This window comes from Fistularia commersonii, chromosome 16 (assembly GCF_037954325.1).
Source record: "Fistularia commersonii isolate RoL2024-O1a breed Wild chromosome 16, RoL_Fcom_v1.0, whole genome shotgun sequence".
NCBI classification, from domain to species: domain Eukaryota; kingdom Metazoa; phylum Chordata; class Actinopteri; order Syngnathiformes; family Fistulariidae; genus Fistularia; species Fistularia commersonii.
Genome location: NC_141299.1, coordinates 11,566,278 through 11,580,879, shown reverse-complemented (window position 1 = coordinate 11,580,879; position 14,602 = coordinate 11,566,278). Strand labels below are relative to the sequence as shown.

Sequence of the window (14,602 nt, the reverse complement as noted above, 5' to 3'; positions counted from 1 at the left end):
TCAAAATCTGAGCAAGGAGTTCACTGTAGATTTTGGGAAATAAAAACGAATCAAGTCACATTTAAACACATTACACACATGCCAAATACATCACAACATCAATACAACACAACCTACATACACTACATACACTGTCTGTCTGTCTGGCTGGCTGTCTATCTATCTATCTATTGATAGAGTAAGAGCAAGATTGAAAAGGTAATATGTCAACAAAACTCCATGGCCACCGGCAGGGGCAGCAGGTGCATGCAGTACCACCTTTCAACGCTAGAGGGCGCTGTTGTACAGTTAACCATGAGACCCGGGAGAATCCCTTTAAGATTAAATGCCTCCTTTTATATGATGCAGAATGAAAATGCTGCTGCCTATTAACTCGGGAGATAAATATTCAGACACAAAAATTATTAATCATTTTTGAACTTCTGGCATAAGTAATGACTACTGAATGTGATCCCTTAATCTTTACCTGGAAAAAAGGCCTCGGCTACAGTTCCGTCTCCACTTGCCAGTATCATCGAACTTACTTATTTTGGGTTTTGTTAAAAAGAAAAATGGTCTAAATCTACTCATCACGCTCTTTCATTGTGTCTTTTATGAACAGGGACTATAATATGAATTAAACTGAAATAATATTAAAATTTGTAAGAGATTATATTTCGATTATATTTTTTATATTGCCTGTCCTTCCCAATCCTCATCTCTATCACACTCTTGCTTTCTATCTCTGTCCTTCTTTCTATCACTCCGACTTTCTAAACTTATCGGTCGAGACGGAAGGCCGCCTGCGCTTGGATCCTTCCAAGGTAAATAATAAAGATAGTGATCCAGATAGGATCCACATGGAAACTGTCATAAACCTCTGCTATCATTTGCTGCCATATAAATAAAATCTGACATCTGACAAATCATGTAGTAAAAGTGTATTTGACACAATAATTAATGACTCTCTAATGCTTCAAAAATAAATTGAAATAATTAGTTGGTTTGGTATATATGTTCATATCTAAACATATATACACACACAAGACATATCACTTTAATGACAATAAAGAGACGTTCGATGTCGTTTTACGATCAGTGTTTGGAGAAAAAGGGAAAGTTTATGTCGTTCAATTGCGAGCGAGCTTAAATCCAAAGTTGACTCACCCTTGTTGGGTGAGCTTTAGCGGATTCCAGTAATTAAGGAAATAAAATGACTCAGCTGACACGGGCTTTATTTATCATGTCCGAGCGTGAATCCCTCGTCCTCACAGATCCGCTTGTTCCCCGCCGACTGCTGATACAGGCATCAGCACCCTATAGCCTTATAGAGTGACTCACATAGACGACAGCCAGCAGACACAGACCAGCCTCCATCCTATCCATCATAATCACTGCCTCTTCCTGCTACCAGCCAACAAGACGCCAGGGAGCAGAGCGGGGAGATTTCTGACAGAGAATTAGTGCCGTATTCCAACAATCCCGCTCTGTTCGCCGCCGTGTCCTTTTTGCCGTTGCCTCCGCGGCTGAGCGATGGGGTGGATGTTGTCCCTACGGCCTGGCTGAGATTTCCCAGGCATAAATTAAACTTGATCTTGAGCAATAACCTCTTTTCACTGGGACAATATCCAGTGATGTGTTTATCACAGTTTGTAAATGACCTGGCCAGTATTTAACAGTATGTGTTAAAGGGAACCTCTCCTGGGAGGACTCACAGGCATAAATATGCTTTACTGTTTGTCTCATACTAGAATGGGTTGTTAAAAAAAAAGCACAAAGAAATGTTATTTCTTTAAAGATTTATAACACATATTTTAACCTTGGGGCACTGCCATTGTTTTACTAGCGCCATGCATGTTGGGTTGATGACCTATACAGGCTGCTCATGTTAACTTTGTTAACTTTCACTCAGTACGGTATGGTATACACAGTTATAGCACCGCATTGTAGTACTTTTTAGTGAAATTTCTAGTCCAAGATAACAAAGTGACGGACGCTAGTCTACACTGCATTCCAAGGGACAAGAAGAGAAAAAAAGGAGTGGGAAATTGCTTGCGGACGTACACAGTTTCCTAAGGATCCACGTCTGTGTTCGCTCTGATTCTCTTTGGATGAATATGCCGCATTTAGCCGAGCGAAGCTGCTAAAAAGAGCTCACAGTCGCTGCTGGTTTTTTAACAGACACTAAAACCAAGCGGCGTGTTTTCTTTCACGAGCATAAAGATGGTGTTTGGGAAATGAGTGAGGCCCGCTCGACGAAACACCACGGGGAAGAGACGCCGGATGTCAACAATGCACTACGGCAGGCAGAAGTAGCAGCAGAAGACGAAAGACCGGGTACGGGCGCGATCACGGAGGAAGCTGACGATACGGCACAGCAGTCAGGAAGTCTAAAGTGCACAGCTGATGACAAAAAGTAAAACTCCTGAAAACAGACGCTCTCTCTTTGTTAGCATAGCAGCGCAGTTGCTGCTCGCACACCGGCAACTTTTGCCGACTCTCGCCTCTTCACGTCTTAGTTCGTCGTCATTTTTAAGATCATTTTGATTTCGCACTTCAGCATTATCATTATGCTAATGGGAAAGGCAGCACAGATGACATGTTTTAGCACCGTAGGGTAAACGAATAAGTGCGACCTCATGACATCACTACCCAGCATTGCGACGTAAACAACGACAGCAGCCTACGAATGAAAAGTTTTTTACAAACTTAGACAAGATGGGGGATTTTATTATTGTTTTTATGTAACTGGTACGAATGTTGATCAAATCGGACAATAACGTCTTGGTTACAGGGGATCCCTTTGACACCGGCGTTGTTTTTTTTTTCTCTTTTCCCAACCAGGATGGCTTGACGATGGAGTATTTAAAGGCTACAGATTGATAAGATGCTCATTTGGGGTCTGACAGTGGTCAGTGGCTTCTCTCTCTCCTCCTTTCTCATCCTCTTTCACTCTCAATCACAAACTCACACACAAACTCACACACACACACACTTCCAAGAAGCTGACCAATATCAAAATGAACCAATTCGTGGGACGGAAAGAACGTCGTGGTCGTTAAATGACGTCGGACCGATTATACATTCGGTTTCCATGGCAACACTCATCCGCAATCGAAAAAAATTCTGCAAACGGGGAACCGCATAAAAACGGCACGTCTCGTCCGGTCCGATATCAAAGGTCGATCGTATATCGTTCGCCTTCGTACGCCTCGGTACTTCGGCCACGTCCGTCTCAAGATGTGAATTTATCAGCAGCAGCTGGAGTCTGCCTGACCTCCAGCTGGGGTGAATTGAAGTTCAGGCAGAAAAAAGGTCCGGACCGGTGTCTTATCTTCATTGGTTTGTGTGTGTTGCGGTGAAGGTGTGATGGCATACGGGCTACGCTTCTTCTTCACATAACGAATGAGAGGTCAGTACATAAATGAAGTTATAAACGCTGTCAGCTCTCAGCTCATCACTATTCCAGCGGAGTCCAGCAGACATGTGTTCAGCCGCAGGCGGGTAATTACACATCTCCTCCTCCTTGCATTTCCACTCCCTTCCTCTTCCAATCCTTTCCTCTCCTCCCTTCCTCTGAGGCTTACATTTAATTCAAATGTTATTTTTGTATAATACCTGTCCAATGTTATGATGTTTGTATTTACAAAAAAGTAAAAAAAAACAACAAATGTGATTATGCCTAAATTTTAAAAGTGACTATTACCAGCTATTGTGTAACATCCTGTTCCTCTGGCTTTACTTTTTCATTCAAGGTTCAAGTTGCCGTATCGTCATTACAACCCATGTCACATTGCAGAAAAAATTACGAAATTTAATGCCTGGGAATTGGTCTAAACGTTAGAATCTACCTAAAATCTGCAATTAATACAATTAATTCATACAATTATGAATTATGGATTAATACAATTCATATTTCATTATATTTCTTATTCTTCCTCCTTTCTACTATTATCTATTACTGTTATGTTTTTGTACTTGAAACTCTGGCACAACAATTTCCTTCGGGATTAATAAAGTTGTTCTCGTCTCTCATCTCATCTCAATAAATACAGATTTTAGAAAGTTGTTGCAGCATGAGGAGACAGTTTCTTAAACATGGATATTGCGCATAAAGAATATCCTGCTATCTAAATAGCATCATAACTCCAGCTACTTTATAAACATCTGGTCCCAAGTGAAACATCTGTCCAGACTGCCTCCCCCAAAACTCTTATTGTTCGTCTAAATCATGACATAAAATACAGTGTCTCAAAATACTACAGAACCATCGCTAAGATGTCATTTACCAGTACTTCCCAAAAAAAAAAAACCTGCCGCTTATTCATGTTTTCCCCGAGCGAAACGCAGGCACTTCCAGGAAGGAGCGAGGTCGGGTTCATAATGAAGGTGACACATCCGCACTGACAGATCCCGGGATCTTGGCCAGAACCTGACTCGACACCCGAGAGCCGTGTCTCACAGCGACTCCCCCGGGGTGCAAACATGACAGAGTCCAGCTGTCCTCTCGGGCAGATGCTGAGGAACGGGCTGGTCATTATCTTTACGCCGGTACAGAAATGCCACATTGCACTTTTGTTGCTTTTAAGGAATAGTTCCTTACTTCGGTAGAGTGACATTTCACGAGGCTCGGGGTCCTTCGACGCATGCAACGGGACGCTCCAGATGATTTATCGGTCCGCCGTCTTTGGCCACGCTGGGGTGGAGGCAAAGGTGCCGACAGACCGAGCAAAAAAATTGTCAAAAAAAATCCCTTTTTTTTTTTGCTGGGTTTAAGTTTGTCACCCGGGAGGAGGTGGCCGAAGACAGAATGCAGGCAAAAAAGCTTGCAATCATGGAAAATGCCTCCAACCCCTCCAGACACTGGACAATCTCTCTAAAAACCTGCTGCCTAAAGGGACACTAGGAGATGGTTCCTGTCTGGTTCCATCAGACTCTTAACATCTGCCTCTTGCAGAATTATAGTAACTGAACTGGAGCACCTTAATTAACACACATCCGCCAATCCGGTCCAGTTTTTCTAATTGCATTTTTGCTTTTTGCGTTTACGTTTTTCTTACCGTGTTTTGGATTTAAATGTTTTTTTCGTCATTGTTTTCCGACATATACTAATCCAGTAAAGCCATCCCAAATAAATAAATAAGTGAATAAACACAGCGATTTATCCATCGATGTCGTAAAGTTGACCGCGGGATCATTTCAGCGGGTGATTGGTCAAATTTTCATTTTTCCCTTTCAATGTCATTTTCCCTCTCAATCTGTGAGCGATTTGATTTCTCTCCATCCTCCTTCACTTAACCAGCAGTGGATCTCTGCCTCCATTATCAGGGGGGATGAAAGGGAGCTTCATAGAGAATAACACATGAAGAGGCCATTAGTCCACAGGCTTCAGACCAGAGGAGGGAGGTGGATATGGATTAATGGACACCTTTCACACGGTAAAGGCAAAAAATATCCGTCCGTCCGTCTGTCTTCCCGCCTCAATCCTCCCAATTCATTTCATATCAGGGGTTGAAAAAAAAAAAAAAATCTGAGATGGAACATAACATTTAACGTTTTAGAGGGTTCAGATGTTGTTTCGCTGTTGGCATTTGCCGGGAAATATATTAATGGGGATCCGAGAAAGATTTTTGAAACGCGGGTGAAAGAAAATGTGCTTTGAAACGAGTATCTCGAGTTTTTTTTCCAGCTGTGGGTGACGACTCTTTGAACACGGAGTCCTTTGTGATATGACTTCTAAAACGAAATAATTGCGGTGGAGATAACTCACTTCTCTTTCCGGATTTTTCGGCTTCCGAATCAGATCTCTCTCCCTTTCTTTCTCCCCTACTCTCTGATCTCCTGTCTGGTCCCCAGATTAAAAAAACCCACAGACAACCGTGTAGATTTAAGTACACTTGTATTACCTCTGTGCGTGGCGTAGAGAGCCGCGAACGTGACGACGAAGAAAGTCGTGGAGTATTTCCCGGCGTTCACCAGGTGAGGGAAGGCCCTCTTGGTGTCACGGTAACGCCTCAGGCACTGGATGAAGCGAAGCCAAGCGGGCAGACACTGGATGATGGCGCGTAGACCGTATGAATAGCTGTGGCAGATGTGGCCACCGGGATCTGGAACACAGCGAGAAGAAATCGGATCACGAAGTACGAGGATATCCCTTCATCCGATTTGTATTTTTGTATTTTCCCCCCTCCCTTCCGATGTTTTTTTCCGCGCTTCCCCCTTCACAGAGACAGCAGCTCATCATTATGAGAGCCACATGGTGACCTCCATGAGGCCGAACATTTCCGTTCAATTAGTTCCATGTTCATTGCCCTCGTGATGGCCTAAGTGTCGCAGTAAGCGGAGAGGACGGCCGGCGATTAAATCTTTATTGATATTATATTTCCTGAGGGGGGGCTAAGTCGCGGTGTGATGGCACAAGGGCAGTCGGGAGAATTTAGTTGATTTAGCGGTTGAAAGAATACAACATTAATGATAAGATTATTTTCATAATTATGACTGTCCAAGGGCAGCATCTTTCAGTTTGTGCTAGTTTAAGACAAAAAGATAATAATAAGAAAAGCTGTTCGATATACTCTAAGTTACTGAAATGTTACAGTATTGTGATATGTGATAGAGGACGTGATGCTCATTTGATATGTTTGACGCATAAAAGCTATGGTTTATCATATACTGATTGAGTCTATTTCTACTTGGACTTAGCAAAAGAGGGGGGATACCTTCACAATTATTTACATTTCAACTGCATTCTTTTTTCAAATTGCACATCCTGTTAATACTGTTTACATTTCTTTGCACTGTTTACATCTCGTTGCAATAATATCCCTATTATTTATTGTTGTTGTTCTTTTTTTTTTTAATCTGCTGTCTATTTGGCTTCACTGTTGCCAGCGAAATTTTGAGTCTTCACCCATGAGATAGGATGTTCATCAGTCCTTGGAGAGAGTTGGATTAACATGTAAAAATAGCAATTTCCTGCTTTCTTGTCATCTCCAGAGGCGTCGATGACTGTGGACTCACCTTTAGATTCGGGCAACAGGCCCTTTCCGTCAGCCCATTTCAGCTCAAAGATGTAGAAGCAGATGAGATACTCCAGGTCCATCAGAACGAACACCAGAGAGTTGAGCTGATCGGCCAGCCAGAAGTCGGCGAACTCCACCCGGTGAAATGGAGCCGTGAAAACGCGAAACTGAAGATGGAAGGCAAATATTAACACGATATTGGTATTAATCGCTCGAAATGAACCGGGCAGAAGAGTCCGGTGCATTTTGAGAAATTTTACAACCCACTCCACTCCGGTTGTTTGATTCTAATTTGCTTACATGGTCTCAGCGAATCCGGCGCTAAATAAATCAACAATTACTTTGCGTGTAATTGTCAGAGCGCGCAGTTGTACTTCAAAGCGGGAACAACCTCTATAAATGATCTGCAACACACGGAGGGATAAAAAGCCTCTGGACTGCCTTATCACCACACGACAGGACGGCCCAGCGAGTCACACTTGGCGTCTGAGTGTAAGTATTTGTTTACTCGTGTGTCTCGTGAAACGATCGGCGGTGCTTTGTGGCTTGCTTCGACTTCTATGGGAATGTTATTTGACTTTGACCGGTGCACGGTTATTGAGCACGCTTTGTAAAGTGATACGTCCCTTCCCGACGCTTTCCATTTCCCCCGCTGCCCGGCGCCCCCTGCCCCGAGGATACATGTGACATTCTCGCCACGCAGAACCTGCACACACTCGCCTGCTACTTGAAAATGTCAAGTAATAATCTTCGAACACCTATTAAATCAGCCCGTATTTCTCTTTGTCTGCCAATCAGACTTCGTATTGATCGAGTCCGTAAAACCAATCCAATCTATGGGATGTTTAGAGTCAAAGGCAGCAGCAGAGGGGCAGCGCGCGAGGTTTTCATTTCTTGAGCAAACACTAATAATCCAGCTGCTGGCCCCGCAGTTTGTCCCATAATGAAATCTTTAACCTCAGCATTGAGTTTGTTATCGGATCATACGAGTCTTAGATAACCGTTATGACGCTGACGGAGAGAAAACAAAAATTATTTGCTCCAATAAACCGAACAATATTTCACAACCCAAAATATCATGTGATTTGTTAAAATTACGGCGAGCCAATCCGGGTAAAGGACGACTGGGGAGCGACATTGGTGCAGGAAGGGTTGAGGGTGTGCGGATGGAGGGGTGGGCTGGAGGAAAGGACGAGGGTTTTGAGGAAGGGGGTCTAATGCTGAGGGCGAGGCAAAGAGGAGGGGGGCAGCGGAGGGCTAAAGAGTGAGGAGAAGAAGAGGAGGAGGAACACAAGAGCTCAAGGGTTCAGCATACTGATAGATCTATGTCTGTAATGATTGCACAGTCACAGCCTCCACCCCCCCTGGGACCAGGCTGCATTCTATTATACCTCAACTCCCTGCCCTCTGTCTCATCTCACACACACACACACACACACACACACACACACACACACACACACACACACACACACACACACACACACACACACACATGTACACACTTTGCACTACAGCCCTGTAGCACAGCTTAGACAAAGAACAGCAAAACATTGGAGGATTTTGTAAACACGGTACATGAGATACTCTTTTATATCTAACACGGAGCCATGTTTGCGGCAGATACACACACACACACACACAAACACACACACCATGAATATTTAAATAAGGGGATCAACAGCAGGAAAGCTGAACAGATTTATAGAACAGGAAAACCCATAAATGCTTTAGAGTATAAAGTAGTACAAAAAGCGAGATGAACTTGTTGGAATAACCTAAATAAGCCTCAATTCTTTACTCAAACAAAGCTATGGTGCAATTTTAATTTAAAATTCTACCGATTTTTTATGGGCATTTTCAATCAAATACGGTGCGATTGAGTTTTCAACATGAAATACTGATTGCAGCACTAAGTAGAATGGAAAATCTCCCATAAAATTAATATTGTAAGTCAAATATTCTTTGTTTTAGGATTTGATACAAAAGATATTTATTGTCCTGTCAAAAGAGAAACTAAAGCATTACCAGTAGCTTGAGGAGCCAGAATCGTGACTTGTAGTAGCAGGTCTTGAAGGGGTTGATGAGGAAGAGCAACATGAAGCCATAGAGGACCAGAGGGTTGATCTGCATGGGGACACGCGTGTACTCTGAGTAAAGGCAGGAGAGGATGCTGAGACACCACAGCACACCCAGGAAACCAGCGATCTAAAAAGGACAAAAACAGAATTCAGACAGAACTTTCGACACGCCATCTCAAATCTAAATAATTATATTAAAGAAAAAGTATTTTCCTTAATCATTATTTTCATGCCTTTTTAACAAATATAAGCCCGACTGACATATGGTATGCATTGATGTCTCATAAGACGTAGACATTCATATATAAAGATAAAAACTGATAATATTAAGTAAATGATGATTCGTAGAAAACAATCACTGACAATGATTTAGAACTCTGAATAATGCAATAATTCTTCTGCTCAGTTTAATTGAAAACAATGAGATATTATGAAATGACTCAAAACTTTGAAAAAAGAACCACAACAACAGTAACTATTTCGATCCCAATGGAAACGCTACCATTTTGTAAATAAGAATTTTGAAAAGAATCGCCACTAAATGTGTATACAAGGAATCTATTTTCTATTTCTGTTCAACATGTCGCAAGTGTATGACAAAGGATTATTATTATTATTATTATCTGAAACTTTCTAAAACGGTATATCTAGGAATACAAGGGTGCATTTATGTCTATTTAATGCTGACCTCGAACAGGTGTTGGTGTGAAAGATTGTTTCTGGGATTGATCTCGAAGATGAGCACATGGTTGACTCCGGCCTGCCTCCAGCCGTAAGTATTAATACCCAACAGGAAGAGGAACTGGATCAGCAGGAACCCTCCTCTGTAGATCCGTACCAGAGGCCAGATATTCTGCAGGTTGATGAACACTGCGCCTGAGGAGACGACGGATTTTGAGCTTTTGAGGCGATAACGCGCATTTCCTTTCTTTGCATAATATCAACAGACAGTTTGGGGATACGTAGACTATTAAAAAACAGATAAAACGAAATGTGGAGGTGACATACCGGTGAGTAAAAAGGCAACGGCAAGAATGATAAATATGCCGCAGTAAAGGCCCACGCGGAAGGTCGTCCAGGCCAAAGCGGGCTGAAGGAGGACACGGGGGGGAGGGTTATCAGACGATTTCAGAAAAAAGGAACATCTCACTTCAAGAAGTTCAAAGATGTTGTATAACCGTATGAGATCAGCGGTAAATATTCATGAGCATATTTATTTAATGATCGAGGGAGTTCATCCTCTGAATTAGGCCATTTTAACTCTCTGTGCGTCAATTATGGACCAGTTGCACTTCAGACCTGGGCTGCCCCCAGAGGAGGAACTCTCAACCTCTTCATTGCCCTCTGGCGATCCCCTCCCTCCAGCTCCGTGGTCACCAGTGTCTGCACATGGAAAAAAAAAAAAGACTTACTACATGTTCATCGTTTTGTCCCGACCGTATAATGTGCACCTGTGTTTGCGCACCTCTGTCTCGGAGATGAGCTGGGTGATCTTCTTGCACGTGTAGAACGGTGCCACCTCCACGTGCGCCACGCGCCAGTCGGCCCCGCGGGACGTATCCAGGATCTTGTCATGTTTCTTCAGGATCTTACGGAATCCAGTGAAGTTTAAGTTCTAGATACAGGAAATGGAGAGCGTGGATACAAAGTGGACATCCGTAGTAGACAAACCAAAAAAGAAAGTGTATTTCAGCGAGTTAACGCCACTACCTGGTAGTTCTGTAGCAGGATGAGGCTGAGGTAGAACTCGCTGAAGGCGAGCTTCAGGTCCTTGATGTTGTGATGTTTGCAGCGCTCCTCCTGCGAGAGGTGAAACATGGTCTTGCGCTTACGCAAACCTGGTGGTGCGTTGCTTTCGCGCTGAGCATCCAGTGACGACTGCAGCTCATTCTGCAGAGTAGCGAATCGTCTCTGAGCTTCTGCAAGTTTTTCTGCGGCGGGTAAAAGTGAGGAAACATATTAGGTGATTTCATTTTTTCGTGTTTTTCAAGCCCACGTGCTTTATACACAAATTGAGGTTATTGGATCCATGAATAGATTTAATTCATGACCTTATGTGTTATTAAAGAATTTGATTCCATTTAAGACTACTATTACTATCTCTGATATGTTTCAAAAAACACCTTTTTGTTCAATTTAGGACTGCTCAGTAGTCCATCTATTCTGATGGAGAGACAAACTGCTGAACAACTAGCAGCTTTAGTCCGAGACCAGAAGTCTGACTTTAGTAGGACAGGTTTGTATGAGAAGCAGTAACGGGAAGGTATCAAGGAGAGAAATAATTGAAAATAATGTTCCTGGAAGCAGAGGCGTGGACGCTGTTGGGCTAACCATCTGAGTGAGGAGCCATTATCTGGGTCAGATAGAGGTTAATATACAGAGTCAGCGAAAGAAGGGAGGGGGGATCCTGCATGGTCTGGGCAGAAACGTCCTTTTCAAAGGTTCTTATATTTGTTCCAGAGAAGACGATCACCCTCTCTTCTGGTTTGCGATCTTTTCGGACATGTTTTGTCAGCTTGTACCTTACTCTTTCTTCTCTTCTTATGTAAATGCGGGACCCTACGCTGCCGAAAAAAATTGAATTACAGAGTTGCAGAAATAATAAAATAACACAGCTGTAAAGCATCCTGTTCGTCTCAGTAAACAAGTAACTAACCGGTCACTTCTGTTTTTGATGCTACAACCTTCTGCACGCACTCCCACTTATTCAAGATGTGGAACAACCTGCCTTACGGTCGGTTTAGCGCAGCTGGCCTTGGATGGTAATCCATTCTGGGCCGTTTGTCACAACAGCACTTGGAAAACGCAAGATTATAAAGAGGCATGGGAAAGTCAAGAGGAACACTCGGCGCGGCCTTTTATCGTAGATCTGGGAATAATGCGGGACCTCACGAGTGTTGACACGGATGGGCATGCGATCAGAATGGCTTGTGTGGCCTCGAGAAAGACAGGCTCAGGTTTAGGGAACGTTGGGTTTATTTGAACGAAAGTGAGTCTCTGACATCTTTCATAAACCACAGCGAATTTCTGCAGTGCCTGTAATGAAAGTCAGACTGGGATGCAGCTTTGAGAAGTCATGACCCCTTTCACGGGCAGAGGAAGAGCGAGATGAAGCCGAGTGTTTTGTAAAGTCAGCAAATGGCACCAGATAAGGCTGCCTGTCGGACTCACATCCACAATTTTTAGGATAATGAAGCTGTCTGACAGTTCAAAAGACATGTGCTTTCATTCACTGCAGGGTTGCGCCGATGCAGAAAGCATTATGTTACAAAGGCAAACGGCAGAAAAATCAATATGCGTACAAAAACATCTCATTATAATTCTCATAGAAATTTCCTGCTGTTGATTTCTTTGTCGTACGTGTTGTAAAAATTGTATTTTTGCGTGGCTTCCTTTCTCCTGCACCTCTCTATTTATAAGTCGGGTGACCCCCAGCCTATCTGCTCAAACCAAAACATGAACCCTCCTCCAACATCCATATTTATTACTTGAAAAATACCGCTGTCACACGACCACGCACTCCCGTACATGCATCTGACACGTCCATGGAAAATATAAAAGGTGCATGAACTCAGTTTTATGGCGGTGAGATGTGATAGCCTTTGAGGGCAAGTGATGGACCTCACACCCTCGTCCGCCAGCGAAAAATATGTTTCTTGTAGCACTGAGCGGAACATTGGAGATGACAACCGGGGCTGTTTCTACGCTCTTTGGTTATCCAGGATATATATCATTCATAACCAGACAACTTAAGCGTTGCCAAAAACCAAAGGGTATTTTTGATTTGATTTTCAAAAGAAAGTTTTACTTAGTCTTGTTATCATCATCTGCACTCAATGGTCTTTCCAAGAAAATAAATTACGCTGTCATTTTCTCCAATAGAAAACAGATCGAGGTAATGATATCGGATAACATTACACTTTTTGACATATGTCACTTATCAAAACAAAATAAAAGTTGTTAGAGGGAGGGGAAAAAAATGTTTTCTCCAGTATGTCATTAAATCAGCCATGCTTACAAGTTCAGCACTGATTTATACCCCATTTGTTTTTCTGCTCTGACCATCCATCCGCCTGTAATCCTTCATCATTATGGAACAATCTTGCCAGCCAGCCTTGGCCCTCTCTTGACCCAAAGCCTGCATTTCCACAAACAGCCTCTAGAGGAGGCCTGATCCGCCTTTAGACCTTCCCACTTCCTGCTGCGCTGAAGTTAAAAGACCAGAAGGCGAGTTCCTGATACCGGAATACCAAAATAAATTATGGCCTCCATCTCGTCTTACTCAGCACCGCCTGAAATACACACAGGCAGGAACTGCTCGCCTAAACATGACAACCACTGGCAGCATCAACATTATACACAATGCCATTGGCACTGATAGTGTATCTGGAATCAGTAAAGAGGAAATAAACTTTCATATATAGTTATTGGATTACAGTCAGAATCTTAAAATCACTGGCTCATACATGACATCATGTAGATAGAAAATATTGTTTTGTTTTATGACAATGGCAATTTACAGTATAAGTTGAGGTAAGATCCTGAGGGGGTTTTTCTGTAGATCATGGAAACTTGAATCCAAGTGGATTGGCGAGGCTTTGAAATTAAATGTAATAATGTGAAAACTAAAGTAAGATTAAATAAATACCTGAATAAAATGTGTTGATTTTCAAAAGCTCCTTCTCGCAGGTCTGGAAAAACCTCTCCTCAAACTTGGCGTAGTATCTCTTCACTGTGTCCTCGTCTGTGACTGGAGGGAGAAAAGAATTAACAAACACACGGCAATTAGATAAAATGGCCTGTCAATGCTCTCACACGCTCCTAAAACGTAAAAAAAAAAATCAAATAAAAAGCAAAGGTGCACAAAAAATGTATTTATACACTGATACACCGCAACATTTAGTGATCACATACAAGTTAGATATAAATTAAATCAGATTATTACTCGGAAGGAGGTGAAATCAGAGCTGCTCTTTCAACATTTATCACATGAATCGGTTGTTTTTCCTAAACTTGTGTGGTACGTAACTGCTCCCCATCATAGACATCATATATTTAGGGCAAAACATTGCTCCCGTCTTCTTTCCTCCTGCTGATTAAACTCTGCACATCAAACAACCCTTATGTTTTTCAAACAGTCGTGTCTCGATCTAAGCAGGATACCCGGCGTTAGACCTGCCAGGATTGCATACACGTTATGAACACAAAGAGAGACAAGGTGACACTCATCTGAGGCCCACATGTACCGTCAGAAAATATGGCTACCTCAACACACACCATTTATGCCAGTAAATGTTCATCCCTTTGGAGCCGATGCCAAAAATGACAGTAATGACCGACATTTCCGGACTCTATTTATTTTATTTGTCCAGGTAGACTTTGAATAAAAGTCTCTTGCGGACAGTAAGAGTCAGGAATCATACCGCCAACCTTCCAATTGGACGGAAACCTACTTTACCAACCGAGCCAAGGCCGCCATTACTTATAAAGTGTTTAGCCTTCGCGTTCTTTCATCAGTTG

General features: G+C 42.6%; 1 protein-coding gene across 1 annotated transcript in view; it reads right to left on the bottom strand.

Moving 5' to 3' along the window:
• The window catches only part of xpr1a (xenotropic and polytropic retrovirus receptor 1a), a 61,489-nt gene that overhangs the window by 4,859 nt on the left and 42,028 nt on the right, over positions 1–14,602 (bottom strand). The window contains exons 3-11 of the mRNA XM_086161201.1: positions 13,731–13,832; positions 10,793–11,013; positions 10,548–10,697; positions 10,382–10,465; positions 10,091–10,172; positions 9,771–9,958; positions 9,030–9,209; positions 7,000–7,168; positions 5,886–6,086 (exon numbers count right to left, since the gene is read on the bottom strand). Coding sequence (XP_086017327.1) covers positions 5,886–6,086; positions 7,000–7,168; positions 9,030–9,209; positions 9,771–9,958; positions 10,091–10,172; positions 10,382–10,465; positions 10,548–10,697; positions 10,793–11,013; positions 13,731–13,832 — 1,377 coding nt within the window. The remainder of the gene's footprint in view (positions 1–5,885; positions 6,087–6,999; positions 7,169–9,029; positions 9,210–9,770; positions 9,959–10,090; positions 10,173–10,381; positions 10,466–10,547; positions 10,698–10,792; positions 11,014–13,730; positions 13,833–14,602) is intronic.